This window comes from Rhododendron vialii, chromosome 6a, assembly GCF_030253575.1.
Source record: "Rhododendron vialii isolate Sample 1 chromosome 6a, ASM3025357v1".
Classification (NCBI taxonomy): Eukaryota; Viridiplantae; Streptophyta; class Magnoliopsida; order Ericales; family Ericaceae; genus Rhododendron; species Rhododendron vialii.
The window spans coordinates 25,219,695-25,239,672 of NC_080562.1; the positions used below are offsets into that span (position 1 = coordinate 25,219,695).

At 36.4% G+C, this 19,978-nt stretch overlaps 2 protein-coding genes across 2 annotated transcripts; one reads left to right on the forward strand and one right to left on the reverse strand.

Moving 5' to 3' along the window:
• Positions 1-236: 236 nt before the first annotated feature.
• On the reverse strand, positions 237-3,917 carry LOC131329917 (taxadiene 5-alpha hydroxylase). Its single transcript, XM_058363342.1, is given in 4 exon segments — positions 237-932; positions 2,409-2,596; positions 2,949-3,257; positions 3,260-3,917. Coding segments are annotated over 4 exon segments (1,452 nt in total). The 3' UTR covers positions 237-635.
• Positions 3,918-7,632: 3,715 nt separating this feature from the next.
• Positions 7,633-9,538, forward strand: LOC131328525 (uncharacterized). Its single transcript, XM_058361462.1, has 4 exons — positions 7,633-7,652; positions 8,486-8,653; positions 8,741-8,861; positions 8,955-9,538. Exons 1-4 carry the CDS (start codon positions 7,633-7,635, stop codon positions 9,234-9,236), a joined length of 591 nt encoding a protein of 196 aa, XP_058217445.1. The 3' UTR covers positions 9,237-9,538.
• Positions 9,539-19,978: the final 10,440 nt, after the last annotated feature.

The window sequence follows — 19,978 nt, forward strand, 5'->3', positions numbered from 1 at the left end:
ATTAATGTCTCAGCATTGAGTAAATGGTTTCCTGTGCTGTATATATCTCTTTGTTGTCTTATTAGAGTTCCGCTGCCTTCCCTTTTTTCGGTACTTCCATGTAGTGATATCGGCCATGATATCATGGGGAGGAAGTTTTTGACGAGGCAATACTCTGAAATCTTCACTACCTTATGAAGAGTGAATGGTCACTAGAGTACAGTAAAAAAGGACAACTCAATTGTCACGGGTGAGGATAGTTTGTGAGAATTACTTTATGCCGTCTCTGTGCATTGCCATTCAAACCCTTGTTTTCTGTCATTCTTTGTAATGATTGCTGATTACATTAACAATCGTAGCCTGAGTTGCTTGAATCGTTCATAAGGTTTTAAATGTCGGCCGATATTTATGCATCGAATTTTGGACATTTGATACAGTGGTATGATATTTGCTAATATGATTTGTGTCCACCGTAACTGACAGTTCCTTGACAAAGTATATTTGAACACTGATCGTTAGCATAGCAGAGAGTTTTCATGCCGTAGCAGTTTAGAAATTCATTTCTACCACATAATTGCATGTAAAAGAGAACCAACTGATATTCTCTGTAGGAGAGACAGAATTACCCCAAATTACACGACCTCCTGTGGCTAGCTTTACAACTTTTGGGGATAAATGTTTATGGGCATTCCATGGGACGGAAATGGAAGGGGGTCCGTGGTGATTGGTTCGTCCGGATATTGGAGTGACCAATTGTAACGGGTTACAACGAAATGAACGAAGATGAGGATGTTTAACTTAGCCAATTGGTGCCCTGCGCATATTCTTGGCCCTCCGCCAAATGGTAGAAAAATGTAGGGCTGTATCGGTTCCTCAAAGCGACTTGGATCGAAAGCCATGTGGTCTGGGAAGTAGTCCGCATTGTAGTGTGTAGCATAAGTAGTCCACAGAACCTGCATGAAGCCACATAGGGAAAGCCTTAGCAGATCATAATCATGTTGAATAGGACCAATAGGTTGAGTGATCCAATCTTGTGTATTGCGATCAACAATCCCAATCTTGTTGAACGACCACAATGGTCGTGTTGTAACTGTATCGACATTATCCAGTTATGCGTGTTAGGAACCGGAACAAGTATTTAGTGCATTGTTGTGGTGTCTTGGACCAATAAAAACTGCAAAGTGGGATTTGGTAGGACACTCTTATCTTCCATAATCCTAACATCCTACAGTGTATACCGCAATATAAAACTTCATGTTTTAGCTTCTCAAATCGTTACTTTGTCTCTTCATGTTAGAATAGACTAATTTAGGAGAATGACTTTTTCGAATTGACTGTCTGATGATGAATCTGCTGTGATTTGGTAGCTAATCGCTAATTAAACGACATGCCAGAAATTTTCATTCGCAGTGGCGTGCTTGGATTTTGGTAAGCATCAATTCTGGCCGATACTTCAACCTGTTTTTTTTTTTTTTTTTTGACATTTTGAAATTACTGATCAAGGCAAAGCTTCCTGGGTAAGTGAAAATTACTCAGCCTCTTGGAGCATTGCTCTGCTCTCCGGTCTCTTCCCACTACGCATTGGTGTGCAAATTCACCATGAAATATGTTGTTCTTTGGATTCAAGACCAACGAACTATTGATGGGTTTATGTATGGGAAGGGATTAGTGGTAATAGGTTTTGTTAGGGTGAGATAAAGAGTAGGATGAAGGAAAGTGAAAATAATTTGACAGTCAATTCGAAAAAGTCATTCAGATGATGAACAGACTATTTTCAAGCTTAAAAATAATAAGTTTATGAAAATAATTTTTCAATTTTTTTTTTTTTTGCAGGGTTTGATTTGCATATTTTTTTATTTCAGTAAATCTATTATTTTTAAGCTTGAAAATTGCAAATAAGTACTTATTTTTTAAGGGGACAAACCGGAACCGCACCATAATATAACGATATTTATTTAGGTTGAAAACTTAGTGGGTTTAGTTTATTTTATTTCGTTGAGTTATATGATATACTTACTCTCAATTAGTGAACTTTTATTTGCTCTGGCTTTGTTCGACCGATCAATGCAGACACTATGAAACAAATATGAAATTATACAAAATGAAACTGATTTTCGCGCTCCACTTTTACTGATGGTGCTCTACTTTTAACGTGAAGTTACTAGTAATTTCATGAATAAAGTGAAGCACCATCAGTAAAAAGTGGAGCACAGATATCAAAATCCTACACAAAAATTTAATGTATTTTTTGAACGCAGAGAGTTTGCTTGAACCCCTAGAACCTTAGCAGAGCCGACCCGGCTGGAGTTATTCAATCCCTTTGTAACAACTGATTAGAACACACAAGAAAGATCTTTGATCGAGATTCCTAAGGCATTTAATTAGTAAAAGCAAGGAGGAAATGATATTTGAAAGAATATATATAGCACCTTCCATCCTTTAGGGATGATAAATCCTTCATATTCAATGTCAGCGATGGCTTTTCTGAATGAACCAAATATGGGAGGGAACAGACGCATGCTCTCTCGAACTACTTGCCAGGTATACTTGATCTTCTTTGTGTCTTCCACTGTCAGATACTCACCTGCTCTTTTGTTGCTTAATATATCTTCATGTTCTGGCAACAGAGATCACAAAAAATAGAAATCACAACTTTGATCTTAGAATCAAAATAGTATCTAAAATTTGAAGTGTAAGGTGCAGATTCAAACTTAGTGCAGCATAGGGCGATCCTAGTCATCCATTTTAATTCTTTACATACTTCTCGTTACATAATGAATTGGTTACGTAAGATTGATAGCACAACGTATCTAGCTACGAAGAAGAAGATGTGCATTTGAAAATGCGCAAACCTAACGAAACATGTGGCTCATATTCATTCTGACGGCCCACAAACCGAGTGGTTTTTCTGTTTTTGTAACTTTTAATGATGTTTTAATTTGGTGATGAGGATGCAACGGTTGCAATACCTTGAAGGAGAAGAGAGAAGCAATTTGGGTGGCGAGCCAGCATCCTAAACGTCATGGCAATGGGAAAAGAGGTAGTGTCATGAGCCGCAAAAACAAGCAACACCATATTGTCAACCACCTCTTCCTCCCTAATCTTCTCTTTCATCATCCCGGCCACCATCCGAGAAAATAACGTCTCTTCTCTCGCTCCTCCTCCTCCTCCTCCTTCCATCTCCCTCTTCTTCTCCCTCACTACATCGATCAACACCCTTTCGATCTCCTCTCTCGCTTTCTTGGCCCTAGAAAACTTCGAACCAGGAACCCTAATAAGAGGAGAAAAACACCTTCCAACACTCTCTCAAATATCCCCAACATTTGTGGCTCCGCATTGATCCCTAGCAAGCACTCAAACACAATTGTAAACGTCAAAATCTTAGTCATATGGTATAAACTAATTTGCTGTTTGTTTTTCCAAAATTTATTCAATTGTGACTCAACCGAGTCACATTTCTTGGGCACCATGGCCTCAAGCCCTGCACAACTAAGGCTTGAGACTATGATCCCGCGAAGGCACCGGTGTTGTTCCCCTTGTTTTTCCATGATTGAATCCTTTCCCATCAATTGAACTGATGACAAAGGCCAGGAGCTTATCACCAACTTGAACTCGTTCGATAGGAAGAACCGACTAGTGTCTGGTCCATTTACTCCAACTGTCGGCAATCCCATAAGCCTTGTTTTGAAGATTTTCCCATACTTTTGAATCCGGGGTTGAACAAACTCCTCGAATAATTTGTTTGTTCGTTGTGCTTTGTAAAACTCCATTGTTTCACCTATCCATGGAAGCCCCATATTGCCCGGTGGAAGTTTCTTCTTGCTTTCCTTCTCATTATTTTTCTTCTTCGCAAAAATTATCACACAGACTATTGCAACCAAGAGAGAAAATATACAAGTGAGATAAATGCTAATGTTTGAATCCATTGATGAAAACATGGACATGTTTTAGGTTTCAGTTTTCTTTGAGGGGGCATTTGGATCACTGTTTGATTTATATAGCCATGCGTGAAGGTGATGTGTCGTTAACAGGAAGAAAATCACTAAAGTCAAACCCAATTGTTTTTAACTGGAAAGTCAAACCCATTTGGTCATCATATCAAAGTCAATCAAGTTTAGGTCTGAACCACCCATGGTATTATATGTTGGATTTTATCAATCATTAAACCTATCAATAATCTTCTGAGTAAGTTGGCTTGCGTTTTGTTTGGTGGTAAAAGAATTTATGTAGGGAAAAGGAAAAAAAAAATGTTATCAAAGACAAATTTCCCCCGAACAAGCCATGAGGCCTTTGGCCCACCAGTATAAAGGGGTGCAACGCCTCTTCTATTGTACTAATCTAACTATTCGAACACTACTGACTTTTGCCGATAAAAAAAAAATATTCGCCTCCTCACAAATACGAGTTAGATCATAAACTTGTCGAGGAATCTTAGGGGAAAAGGTTAATTAAGGAGATATTGAAGTTTTCAGAAAAAGTCTAACGTTTCCTCCTTAACGTTAATTTTGTTGGATTAGTTTATACAGGGCTTTGTCCTGATTTTAACCATCTCCTAACTAGTAAATGAGGGAATACAGGGCTTTGTCCTGATTTTAACCATCTCCTAACTAGTAAATGAGGGAATTGATCCTCAAATAATAGTTGAGATATGCGTAGACTAACCTAGGCAAAAAAAAATTATGAAAGGCTGATGGCATTGATATGGAGGTCATATGCATTGCATGTGCATATCTCCTACTCCTAAATAATAAGAACAGGTTTGCGGGATGTCCAATTTTGGTCCGATTTTTTCAATAATGCCCCCGGTGGTTCTAGGCTAGAGGGCTTTGGGTGTCTAAAATGGTAATTTTGCATGAGCCTGGGGTAGTGGGCTAGCTGGCGTAATCTTGGTGGTATGTGGGATGCGTGCAGTATCTCGCCCGTTCGTTCTACTGTCTTCCCTGATGGCTGTCCTCACTCCTTTGCATTTCGTTTTTTTTTTCTTTTGTTGGAGCCAGCTCCAGTGTTTTCTGGCGTTTTCCTCTCTGTTTCTAGGGCTTTCTGCTGCGTCATTTTCCAGGTAACTATTCTGCCTTTGTCTCCTTCTCTGTTTTGCAGTGTTGTTCTGCATTTTCGGTTCGGTTCGTTGGGTCTCTTCGTTTGTGGTGTTGATTCTGTGATTAGCTTAGTTGTGTGGGCTCCCCAATGCCATTGGGTCCGTTTATTTTGTTGCCAAGATCCCATTATCTTTTTGTTGTTTCCTGTGCTGGTCACTTGTGCTGCTCATAGTGTTAGCTCCTTGGCTTTATTTGTTACTCGGAGTTGTTGTCTGGAGATTTGGCTTTGTGTTGTCTCGCTCATGCGTGGATGCTCTTCAGTTTGGCTGTCTTTTTTGTGCGTTTATTTTGCAGGAGAGGATGGTAGTCCATGCTCCGTTTCTCCGTCCTTCTCCCTTGTCTTCTTCTACAGTAGCTTCATATTTTCTGCGAACAGCTGAAGGGGAATAGGTGATTGCTGCTTTTGCGGTGCGTGGTAATGACAATCGTATCGTTTACCAGCCATCTCATGAGTTTGTTGAAGACTACCGGGGGGGGTTTCAATTTGGGCTATGTTAGTGAGTGGAATTATGGCTTCCAGTTAAATGCATGGTTGGATGATCTTGTGTACCATTCGTTTGTGAGGTACAGTGAGGAAGGTATATATACACCAAGACTACATTTTTTGCTGCCCAAATTTGAGAATGTTATCTATTGTGCCGATTTGCATCTTCCATTTACACAGCTTTTCATTTCTGCCTTTTTTTGTGCGATGAACTTTTAAGATTTTTCTGCGCAGTTGTTGATCAACGCTGGTATCTAAAAAAAACTTTCCATGTCTGGTGTCACTGAGGTTAGCTCTTACATTTTCTTATGGTTTCACCCCTCTCCCTTGGCTACAGGTTTCCCCTGGGGTCAGATACATAAAGTAATAGAGTTGTCTGGCTTTTCCGCAGAGATTGCCCCGTGCTCTTCGTCAATACTTCCCTACTAATGGTTCAAGTACTTGGATTCTCTTTGCTTTTTGAAAAGAATTTTTCAAAAAATTCGCCCTACTTCCAACATTTCTCTCTCTATCTCTCTCCACTTATTACCCCTACTATTTTTCAAAACACAGCATTGGTCAGTAGAGATTATTGACCATGAGTTTCGCAAAAATTGGGACGAGTTCCGCCAGGCACATCAGCTCGAGGTTGACCATAGGATTGTTTTTTCGTGCGAACGTAAGTGGATCTTTCATATGACTATGTTTGATAAAGATGGCTATGAACTTGTGTTTGATTGGTCTGGGCCAAGTGGTCGCTGGAAAATTTTGCCCCCACCTTCAGGTTGGCACTCGAATATGTTACCAAACAAATTGTCTTTCTGCGTACTCTCTCCCTGTTTTCACCTTTAGCTAATATTTATGTGATTTTTCTTTTCTGTTATAGGTAATCTACAGACTGCTTGCTTTCCTTCGGTTCTTGTTGATTCTCATGCAGTGGTGAGATTCATTTACTACGATGTCTATGGGCCTGACTTCCGAAATGTATGTTCAGCTTCTCTTTTTGCTATGTTCGGTGCTTTCCATTGTGTGCTACATTTGAAAAACTATCCCTTAGTATTGACCACTATGTTTTCATTGACTACTATGTTTTCATCTACTCTCCCGCATCACATGCACTGTGCTAATTTTATAACTAACACGCTACTAATTCATTTACTAGATGTCCTCTTTGCCATTCTTGAAGTTGGCACTCAAAAACCACCAAATCAATCGCGTGTTACAGATGTTCGTGTTATAGATCAAAGGTAAAAATGAACAAAAATTGAATAACCCTTCCATTTCATTACCAAAACTAATCCATGCTGAAAATACTCCGATTCTTAGCTTGCAGCCGATGATCATATCTCTCTGGGATCACTTCAGCGATTATGAAGCACTCGCAATGACAACTTTACCAGGCACATTTCCAGTTGCACTTGGACACAGGCTGAAAACTTCAACATACTACGGTAATCATCGCTTCCTACATATTTCATTATGTTTACCTCAGATACAAAAACAATAAAATTCATCTTCTTTTCCAGGTCTTTCCCTTGCCACCAAAATTACCTCATCGTTTATCCTCAATCCACAAATACTAGAAAATGCAGCACTCCAATCCTAGTACCTATGTCAATTCCAATATACTTTATTGTAGCTCCAACCATGATTGATTTCATAATCCAAAAACTTCTTCAGGTGCATTGCCAATGCCGCCAAGATCAGAGAATTACCACCAATGGCAGCAATGCAAGCTCTCATGGTCAAATCTGCTACCCCTCCATTAACTGATGCAATCAACATTTATCAACCTTCCTACCTCAGTCGAGAAGGTAATGATAATGGAACAATCCACAAGCCTCTTTTGTCTTTCTTATGTTTGATCTATTTATCTTTCCTTACTGTCGTTGTCCAAATAGACCAACTACAGACATCCACTATATGTCAGTCACTGCTTTTACATGATTCTCAAAATGTATATCCTTGTTCCCTTCCAAAAATCTACGATCGAGATGGTAGCAGTCAGTTATTAACAGTGAAGCATCATTTAAGGGTCCGTTCCTTTAGCTTCTCTCTCGCTTTGAATACATATAGAACAAACCGAAAACCGACATGCACAAACACAAGGACAAGTATGAGCCAACTCCCAAACATACTGAACAACACCAAATAAAAAATTCATGCATAAACTCTCCAAAAACACGAGTTAGGAAGCGTCTGTTCTTATTGGTACCGCCTATTTTGAGCATTCTAAAAAATGTAACGTAAGCGGACTTTAAAAAATATTCTAGGTACTAGATAACATAACATGACCCCAAGACACTCTCATTTTCTGTTCACATATACCTCTTTCCCTTCTTTTCTTTTTGGTTTCCCCCCACCCCCAAAAATACAAATATATACATATCGACACGTATGTGTGTGCGCGCGTGTATACACACATGAAGCACCAGCCATGCACAAAAAATAATACGCAAAAATTAGCCTCTGATCATCCGTTAGCTAAGCCCCAAAACAGTAAACTCACCGAGTTACTTTTACATGTAAAGCAACAAAGCAGAAAAGGTAAAGCAAAACAAGCACTTACAGTTAACCCATATCTAACAATCATGTAGTTATGGTATCAAAGCTCTATTGCATTCAAGTCTCATGATTTCTGTTTATGCCTAATTATCTTTCTATGCCATCAAAATGTGTTTGCTCAGGGGACTCACAAAAAATAATGCAAATTATTTGTTGGGTTCACTTGCCATTATATATTAGTTTAAATATATTGCACAACTGTCTCATAACTTGACCCTACAGATTCACAAACCCCTGTACTAAGCTAATGATACAATAGTTTAGGTTCGTTTTATCTAATGTAATATTAATGCATAGACAGTTTAGTTTTGCTCTTCCTTACCCCACCCCCCCCCCCCCCCCCCCACCAAAAAAAAAAAAAAAAAAAAACATACATTGCAAGCTCATCACAAGTCCAACTCATTAGTGTGAAAGGCATACCAAAACTCACCAATTTCAATCAACGGTTCTATTACCTTGCTTGCTCACTATGCAACAGAGCATCGAATGCATATGAAGATCATGAACTCTGGTGCAATTACTGTTCCCAACGAGTTCCACCACTAGCAAGGTACAAACTTTCCCTCCCAAAACAAATACGTGCAGTCTACAATCAACAATCAACATTTAAACTTCCTGCTATCTCCCAAAATGACAGGGTTAAGTTCAACATTGAGGTCAGCGATCCAACAGCATCGATCGAGGCAACAATCTTCCCAGAAATTGCTGAGCAATTCTACAGCATTACGGGAGCCAACATAGACACAACTGAACCTAATGTAACAACATTACTCCTTTTTACGCCAAACACCACTTAAACATGCTCCCTTTATCACACAAAATAACCACTGCTCCTTAAATACATCATGCAGGTACCACTCTCGCCCGAGCTCCTTGACCAGCTTGCTGAACCCAAGAGATGCAACGTCACACTCAAAGCTTACATGAACACCTATGCTGGAATTTCGCAGTGCAAGTTCAATGTCTATTCAATGTCTGCCATACCACTGCCAACACTGGATGACCAACAAAATCTTCGACAACCACTGGCCCTACCTCCTCCAAGACCAATCAAAAACGAAAAAAGTGTCACTGCATCAGCATCTTCCCCCCCAGCCAAAGAAATTCCAGGCAAAAAACGCAAGCTGAACTGAAGCCATAAAGCCTACTCCCACCTCTACTATCAATGGCTGCTCCCTTTTGAAGTACTTTCACGTTGCTATGAATGCCTGCTCCCAGCTCTACTAATCTTATGCTCCTTGACCATCTCAAAATCAACTAATGCTTTTGATGCACTGTGTTGTCTATATCTACATCATCTGGTCCTTTTGATACTTTAATCAACCTATGTAATATATCCACGTCTGTGCACTGTATTATGCATATCTAGATGAACTGATACTTTTGATCCTCTGATCAATTTATGTGATATATCTAGCAACTTGTATCCATGCTACACCTATTTTCACCCACTTCTATTCCTTGCAACGCTAAAATTACGAACAAGGCATACCTAACCTATATCAAAACCTCTTCTCTTCAACGGGCATGCATTCGTGCCATGCACGAAGGGGCAACTAGTAATGTTAAACAATCCTAGAGAACTACTACTAATCATCACCACAATATATTTGAAAGATCCATTGGAAGAATTGTAAATTGGAAAAATAAATAAATGCTTTCTGCCGTTAATTAGTCAATTTTTTTTTCTGAACGGCACCGTTCATTAGTCAATGATCATATGGGGTTAATCACTGGAGTATCCCTAAATATCTGCTAGGCCCAGATACTCGATCTTTTAATGGAAAAAAATACTCCCGCCGCCCATCTTGCTCAATTCAATTAGGGAATTCCAATATATTGGGGAATGAACCACTTATTTGGAGCTCTGGTAAATAATACTCCACTAAGAGTATCCGCAATGCTATCATCAAAAGTAAAAAGTTTTTAATGTTAACAATATTGATGCAAAATATGGGTCACAATGCTATAATTAATCAAACTTAACAACCTTCTTAAAAATTATCAATTTTTGGCCTTTGGATAATCAAAACTAGCAACATTTTGACAATAACCAAATTTAATAGACCCTACATATTCTCAATCAAATACATCAATCATTATATAAAAATGTTTCTTTGACCCTATATATTCTCAATCAAATACACCAATCATTATACAAAAATGTTTTATCTGTCTTCCCTTTTCCTCTCTTTCTTTTCGAACTATATTTTTGTAAAAAAACTATTTTCTAAAAAAAACAGAAAATTTGTGTTTTTTAGAAAATATTTTTTTTATAAAAGTTTCAAAAACTATTTTCTATTTCTAGTAAATAGTTTTTCTTAGTTTCAAAACTATTTTTAGAAAAACTGTTTTTTACTGTTCACAGTTTTAGTTTTTTGTAGTTTGAAAAGATGATATGACAAGTTTTGGTTATTCAATTTGGATTATGCCATTGTAGACATCTACATTGCTAATCTTAGCAATCTCTTAAATAAATAACCAAAAGTTGATGTGGCAACTTTTGATTATAAATTTTTGATTATAACATTGTGGATACCCTAAAATTACGTTGTGATTGACTAAAATTGAATTTAATATAAGTGTAATTTTATTCAAGAAGAAGAAATATCATGAATAATTTGTACAAAATTATGAGCTTCATTATGGGGCCTATATAGGGGCCGGTTTCTCTATATATAGAAGAGTTCCACCCAAATGATCGAAGCCGTTCAATTTATTTAAAATATATTTTAAAGAGTTCCCGTGAAAAATCAACTCATTTGGATATCGGTAAGTACTTGATCGGTTCATTCAGTTCATTCCTGTCAAATTTTACAGGATAAAACTCCATGAACTGATCAAGCCTTACCGATATAGGAATGAGTTGATTTTTTACGGAAACTCTTAAAACCATATTTTAAACAAATTGAACTGCTCCAATCATTTGCGTGGAACTTCGGTTAGTTTTGTGTCAACTTTTGTGTGAGGAGAACCGGCCCATATATCTAACCCTTATAAACTGTCACATTATTCTGTTGTGTTTGGGAGCAAATTAGGGACCTGTTTGGTTGCAGAGGTTTTGCATTCTGCGTTTTACAAATTTAAAATCATTTTGGTAAATGAATTAGGGAATGCAAAATTGAAACTGGAGGATAAATTGTGTGAAGTTCAAATTGTCGGAGCGTCGTCGTAATTGATGAAAAGTTTAGGCTATGTTTGGTAACACTACCACTTTTCTGTTTCTTATTTTCTATTTGCTGAAATCAGTTTTTACTTTTCCTAAAAAAAAGTGAAAGCAGAAAATATGTTTGTGTAAACTTGTTTTTTTTTAAAAAAAAATCAATTTCTAAAACTAGTTTTTACTTTTTCTAAAATGGTCTTTCTTGCAATTTTTCCACTAGTTCCCAATCCACTAGTTCCCAAACTATACTAGAGAGAGAGAGAGAGAGAGAGAGAGAGAGAGAGAGAGAGCCTTTGTAGTCATGTCAGATTCAAATTCCATACTTGATATTCTGAAAGAAAGGGCCGGGTAGATAGACCAGGCATAGCCGGCTTAGAGAGGAAGCCGAAGAAGCCGTTGCTTCCGGCCCCCGATTTTTTAGCCCGAAGAGGGCTCCAAAAAATATAATTTTTTAGTTTTAAATAATAAGAAGTTTCAATTGCCTTGAGTAACATCTTTTTGGTCATGCGGCAGGTTAGGCTCTTTGAATGCTTTAAAAATTGGGTTCGAATCTCCACCCCTTAGTTTTTCTCAACATTTTGCAAAATTTTGTTCAAAGATGAGGAGATAAATGGCCTCCCTATTACGATGTTCGCTTCGGACCCAAATATCTTTTAGCCAACACTAAATCCAGGTGATTGGGTTCTTCGGCCGAAGTTATAGTATCAACTTTCATAAAATTATGGCTTCATAAGCCCAACGTATCCCTTCCGGCCTCCTCTCATCTCTAAGTTAAGGGAGTATATATATAGATGAAATTTTCTAATTCCAAAGTCGGTCCTTTAATTGACCGGATGGTTTTTCTACTTCGATAAGTATCCTTTATTGACTATAAGGTTTTTCTCCTTCGATAAGTACGGGTATATGGCCTATATTGGCCCTGCATAAGGAAAAAAACAAATACCATGCATTAAGAGAGAGAGTGAGAGAGAGACTTCAATGGCTTGGGTTTGAGAGAGAGGAAGAGGAAATGAAAAAAGACCTCCAAGGAATTGTAGCAGAGCAACCTGTTTTCTGTTTCTGAAAATAGTGAAAGTTGAGTTTTGTTACTTCCTCAAATTATGAAATTAGTAAAAGTGATTTTCAGAATTTGAAAGTGAAAGTAGTGCACCAAACAAACTTTCAAAGTTAACTTTTGAAAATTGTAAAATTGAAAACAGAAAACAGAAAATAGAATGACTACCAAACATGACCTTAATGTTCAAGAGTATATGAAAAGTTTAATGTTAAATACTCGGTAGACAGAGAAATGAGTGATGGGCTTGTTGCCAAGGAAGAAGCAAAGTATGAGAAAGTGGTCTAAGTTTGTAACATCCTATTAGAGTTCTCTCTTTTGTATATGACAAATTGTACAGGTATAAAAAAAAAATTATTATTGTATATAAAAAAAATTTGAGGTAATTATAGGATTTTCCAATTAGGGGAGGTCAAGTGGTGTTGGCATGAGACGTAAAAGTTTGTTCATCCTCAATGTCTTAGGTTCGATTCTTCTTACCAACAATTTTTGAAATCACCTTACCCCATGTGTAAGCATGTGAAACGGCTGGGAGAGAGGTTGTGGGGATTCATCCGAGCCACGCGCAAGCTAAACCGAGACACCTTAAATTATAAAAAAAAAAAAAAAAAAAAAAAAGAAGAAGAAGAATAGACGCATTGGGTGTGAAATATGTGTGCAAGTTTGCTAGTATTTTGCGATTAATTAATCACACTAATAGTGCTTGCACTTTACTACTTGTAAATTATTTAGTCCTTTCAATTTAAATTGGCCTTATTTTTACCCTAAATTTGGATATATTGTTTCCGACTAGTCCTATAGACAAACAAAGGTTAATTTTTTTTAACGGAATCACGGCTAAAATGGGAAAGCCAACCATTTCAAGGCTAAGGAGTGTAGTCAAATCTATTAACGTACCCATAAATTAGGCCTTTTGCGGCTGTTGTACCCTTTCCGCCCAAAAAACAACGCCCATTATCAATTGGTCTAACTAGAGACAAACTGTAAAGTAGTATAAGGTTAAAATCGAGTCAATTGAAATTGGAGGGACTAGAATGAAAGCGCATACAGTAGATGGAGCATTAGTTTAATGTACCCCTATTTTATCACAGTTGACATCTCAAAGTGATTTGCCTTGTTTCAAATACCCCATTTACTTGGAATACAGTCTTTGCCCAAGTTACGCGTTCGACTCCGGCCCTTGATTTGATTAAATGCAACAGCAAGAACAAAGAGCCAGAGAGCAAGGAGAGAGAGAGAGAGAGAGAGAGAGAGAGAGAGAGAGAGAGAGGTTACAAGCAGTGACAGAATCACCTTCCCAACTTAAATTTTCTAGGGTGGGTTTTTCCTTAAATTGTTTGTCTAATAGTAGCTTAAAAATTTTAGACAAATTATTTCCGTCAAATGAACTTTTAGCTGATATGGGAAGAATGACGTGTGTCGAAATTTGTGTTTTCGTGGGATTTAACCCATTTAGTCCGTATAGACAATAGGGAAAACCCAAACTAAATCTCCATCGATCTCCATCTCCATCTCCATTAACAGAATCAACTATAGTGGATGGTGGGAGATTGGCTAGGACAGCTGAGTTTTAAAAAAGAGTCTTGCTAATCACAACCCGGCAAATGATGGATAATATGCATACATGCAACATAAGTTTGAATTTCAATGCCACATCTTTCGGTTTTTTTTGGGGGAAGACTTTTACATATAACAAAACAATTTTCTCGTATAGTACATTATTTCTCACCCTAAGGAATGTGGTTAACGTTTTCCGTGAAAATATAGAAGAAAACTTCTTTAACCAAATCAAAACACAGGTTGGTGAGGCACGAATTAAGAGGGAGAATGTTTTTTTTATCAGCAAAAAAGGTTTTTTAATCTTTGAAGTAGGAATTCAAAGATTAAACGGACCAATGGCAAAACGAATAGCGCCACCTGAGGCCCAGAAGAAAATTCAGGAAGGCAAAGATGTCAACCAGAATCACAAACCATACAAAGAGCTGCCCAAACCTAACCAAAAAGTAATTTCATATTTACAAAAAGAGTAATTGTTACTCAAATTCCACACCATCTCAAATCAATGAGAGTGAGAGAATTGTTCACATTGACTAACACAAAAATAAGTTGATACAGCATAAAAGTTGAAGTTTTTAACTTCTCTTTTTATTTTTTGAATATTTAGATCATAATTTAAAGTTTTATGATTTTTTATGTCGAGAGGAGTAGGAGAAGTCAAGTTTTTTTTCATTAACGAAAAGCTACAATGTCTTACCGAAAATGAAAAATAATAAAATTATCACAAAAATAAGATAATTCAAATAATATGAAATTTTTTTTGCTTAGCAAATTTTTTTTATTAATCTTTATAAATGATTACAAAAAATAAACGGAACAAGGGCACAGCGATAAGAACCACCCATGACCACTGGAAAGGGCCAGCAAGAAGCCAACCAAAAAAGCAAAAAAAAATTGATAAACACCTCACTGAAACACCCCAAAGCCCACATACAGCGAAAACCAACTAATTGAGAGCAGCTTACTGAACCGTCTGAATGGATAACTCGTAGCAATCGGAACAACTTTATTAGTTTAAAAATTCACCCAAACAATGTGCAACATTATTTTAAAAGTATAAATTATTAAAATTGCAAAAGTGTAATGAAATTTGTGAAAAATATATGAAAGTCTGTTAGTGTATGGAGAAATGTAAAAAGTGTATTGAAAGTTGTGTTTTCTTGTCATTTTATTTAGCTTATAAACAATCCAATGAGTTGTCAATAAAAGGACCTGATGGGTACAACATATGTATAAAAGTACATACACATATAATGAATATTAGATGTTGCTAATGCAAAAACTATTTTTGTTTGTGCCTGTAGTGCATAAAAGCCTTATAAGAATCTCATTCAGTTAGAAATGGTAAATTAAAATGCGATACTAGAAGAATTGACGGTTGAGTTGTATGAGGTAGGAAACTCTAAAAAACGATTCTAAGGAAAATGATTGACCGGCCTATTACGCCTGGGAGGGATAGGCCATTCGACTGGGAGATTCTGAAATTGCGGAGGCTAGCTTGATTCAATCAAGCCGTTAAGTATTGGAAACGGCTATAATGCTTACTCCTAATAAATATATAGAAGTACATAATTGGTTGAAGATCATTAGACGCTTTGAATATATGTAAAGAAGACTCTGTTTACTTAATATATTTTTTTGTTCGAATTAATTAATTATTTATTAACTCCATCAGTCAAATAAAAGAGGTTTTATATAAAACTTTTATGCACTACAGTTTAGGCACAAATAAAAATAATTTTGATATTACCATTTTTCTAAATATTTATGTGCAATAACTAAATTCACCATCCACACTCATCTAAACAGTGAGGCCAAAGCTGTAATGTCAGAGTGACCTAGCTGTCTCCCTCAGCAGATGAACTGAAATCCCCTGTGCCTCTTTTTCGATAAATTGAGCCACTTGCCTATTTTTTTGTCCTTATACTAATTTGTTTTGCATTTGTTAGTTTTTTATCAATTTTTGAGGGATTATTGCTTCTTCATGACAAGAGAAATCTAAAAAGTAAAAAATTATGATCGAAATGCAGTTTTTTTTGAATAAAGACGAAAAAATTGGCTTATTGGCTTATTTTTGTCTTTATTCAAAAAAATTAGGTTTCGATCGTAATTTTTTATTTTTTAGATTCCTTTCATCATGATAAAGCAATAATCTCCAAAAAATTGACGAAAAACTAACAAATGAGAAAAAAATTTGAATAAGGACAAAAAAATAAGCCACTTGGCTTATTTAGCCGAATGGCCAGTAGTATTTGATTTTTGGTCCCTAATTAAATATTGGAGTATTAATTAAGCTCGATCTTAAGATATCAGATTGAGCTGATAGGTCGATAGCTTCATAAAAGATTATAATTTAAACAAAATTAAACGATTTTGATTATTTGTGTGGAACCCCGGATGGATCCCATAAAGTGTGGCGTACACCAAGTAATGTAGCTAGATCTTTCTTTCTTTCCTTTGGTTTTTTTTTTTTGATAGTCTAGTTGGTCAAATGAGAGTGTGGTAGAAATTAAACCAGGCCCCTCAATTACAATAATAAAACCACGTAATAGGTGTCTTATTCACTGCTGCAATTGAATGGGTACTCTCTTTAATATGTGTTGTGCTTCCTCACCCACTTGTCTGTCACAACCATTAAAGTGTGAGAAAACAACACATCTCTTGTTTCCAGGCTTCCCAGCACTGTGGGTCCATATATCATTCATTGATCTCTACCCATTTCTCTCATCATCATCTCATCTTTGTAATATGTTTTGGATCAACTTGCATGGTAATATAGTTATCAAAAAAAAAAAAACATGCATGGTAATATGCGAATCGGAATCTACAAATGTTTAAATCAAGCCCCTCTTAAAAAGTTGAAGCTGGATTCTCTTGGCACATCAAATATGGACTAGAGGGTTCAATTAAAGCTGACAATTTCGGTGTTTTCGGGACTCAATTCGATCGATGATCAGGACTGTTCATTTTTTACGTATGCGGAAAACAAAACCTAGTTGTATATATGTCTTCCCCCTGCTCGGGAAAAACGTGTTGTATGTCTTCTCTTTCGGGAATGGATCGAGATGATCTTGTTCCTTCTCATTTTTATGGTTTTATGAACTTTCTGAACTTACATGGTTTTGGTTGGCAAGTACAAGCTAGTTTAATTTTGCTATTTGGTTACAGCTGGAACACAAAGAAAGAGGGGGACGGGAAGGGGAAGATCGATGGATTCTATAAGCAGGACGTTGATACCATTATTTCAATGTAACTCAGGATGTGTTACACTAATTTCAATTTATTGTTTAAATAAGGGCTTAGTTTTTGAATTAAAGGTGATGTATTGTGAGAGAATGATATATTTCATAAAACGGAAAATAAGTACTTAAAAATAAGAATTTTAGCAGAACGAGGCCTCAGTATCTAACCCAATGGATCTGTCAACTCGGGAGACCATCCGTTCATTTTGGGATTTTGGACTTGGATTCGTAGGTAATGAATATAGAGAGAAATAAATTAATGATTGAAAATAGGAGTAATGATTGGAGAGAGATAGAGAGAAAAATGATTGGAGGGAAATACGAAATATGTACCCATTATGTGAAAAAATGGTAATGAAAAACATTATTGAGGGCGGTGCAGCGCAGTCCTGTGCTGTGCACAGCAAATCGCCGCCGCTCCGGTCTCACTTTGATGATCAAAATTGTTCACTTCGTAGAGCTTGTCGAGTAGAATAAGTGTACCAAAAATCAGTTTGATCAGATATGTTAAGTAACTCATCCGAACATTATTATCTTGAAATGAATGGATCCGAAACACTAGATAAATCCACGACTTTTTACACTTAATAATTTCAAGATAATAATATTCGGATGAGATACTTAGCAATATCCAATCGAGCTAATTTTTGGTACACTTTTTCTACTTAACGAGCTCTACGAAGCGAACGTTTTCGATCATCAAAGAAAGACCGGAGCGGCAACGATTTGTCGTGCACAGTACAAGGCTGTGCAGCAGCGCCCTCTGGTCCACTTTTAATACAACATTTGAGACTTTCAGATGTGGAACACGAGTAAATGTGAAGTAGAAGGACCAAACGATATTTTAATTAAAACTATTAAAGAAAATTCATGTCTAGAAGGTTTATTTTCATAGAAGCATTGCACATCATAATACTATAATTATGAATACCAAGGGTAATATGGTACAAAACCGACTACCATAGTTATGAATAGTCTATTTGATGATTCTACTTTCAAACATTACTTTGTAAAATCGATTTTGAAAAAATATCATCCAAACACTTCATAGATTCATAATCTATTCTAGCTATAATTCAAAAATCTAAATTTACAATCTAAAATTCAAAATGCCAAAAAAATTGGCTCCCAAACGCTTATATGAATTGGCTGAACATAGGAATAAATTTATACTCTTTTTAATGAAGTTGCAATTAGAATAGTATGTAACATATGAGGAAAAAAAGAAGAAATAACCCCAAAAGCCAAAACCAATATGTAGAAGCAAAAATTATTGCGAGGTAACCGTCTGCCACATGATGCGCTTACTACCAGATATGGGAAATTAAGATTCGAAAGGTAGGAAAGGCATTATATACACATAAGAAAATAAAACTGAGAAAATTTTGTAGGACTCGGAAACCCTGTTGTGCAGCAGTGCAAATCACAGCCACCCAAGAGTTTCAACAACCTAGATTTAAAATAAACTCTTTCAGCGAAGAGTTTATATTTAAATTTGAATCATTGAAAGCACATTTAGATAGCTGTGATGTGTACTGCATGGTGCCCCGTAGGATCCCTGGGTCCAATTTTGTACATCCATGCAAGAAATCTTTAATGCTTCAAAAGTAAAACTGAGTTTCTCTAGTTTGGTTAGAGGTGTAGGCCTGTTTTGGCTAAATAAACCACTTTTTTTTTTTGTGTGTTTTTATTCAAAAAAAAATTTCTTTTGCGTCAATTTTTTTTTAGATTACTCGTTAGTTTCAATGAAACGAATCGAAAAAGAAAAAATTTGTGATCCAGACTCAAATGTTTTTTAATAAAGCTGAAAATTTTGATTTTTATCTTTATTCAAAAAAATTTAAGTTTGGACCATAATTTTTTATTTTTCCGATTCTTCTCGTCGAGACGAACCAATAAACCACAAAAATTTGACGCAAAACAAAAAAAATGTAAAAAAAAATTAAATAAAGACAAAAAAAATAAGCCCAGTGCCTTATTTATAATCTTGTACTTCCTCCATCATTTTTTTAAAGTCTAGTATTTCATTTTGGATTGTTCCTTAATAAATGTCCATTTTGTAAAATTAATAGGTAAAAATTGGTACATTTTCCATTTTACCCCTAAAAGTAAATTCCCTTTTGAAAAGTTATTGAATAAAAATGTAATGATAATATCTCCATGGAGAGTAAGTAGGAAAAGTGGAAGTAAAAATTGATGTGAAAGATGTAATGATTATGTCTCCTTAATAAGTTAAAATTACAGACACTTAAAAGGGGACGGGAATAGTACGTTTCTGTGTCATTCTTGGTTAGGCTGAGGTTATATGTCCTCTGCTCCACGAGATTGGAATTCTTTTCCTTATCACTTATCGTATCTTTTTATTTTTGGGTTGTTTCAACGAGTGAGTGCCAATTTGCACACAGCAAGAGAATTATAGTAGTATAACTTTTGATCACACCATACCCGGTGGCATGCCACATGTCCTACAATATGGATTTTTCCCTTACAATTAGCTTAACAAATCAAGCCATAACCATAACTCAAAAAGAGAGAAGGAAGTTTAGGGATGCAACCCCGGGGTGGGTAAGCGATCCGACCAAGCCCAACCCTAATTGTGCTCGAGATATAGACCATCCCAGGCTCAACCTCAGATCCCGTTAAAATGAATCCCTAATTGCTTTGAAACACCTTTGGAGTTGAATCATTTCTCGTGCGGCGCCAATTAATTGATTGAGATAACCCATTACAGAATCTGTTACAAAATAGGCACGTGACATTTAGGCATGCTCAAGAATGGTCTTATACTTTATGAACTTCGTGTTACATAGTTCACCTAGCTAGGGTATGATGCTTGTTAGATTTTGAAAGAAAATGCTA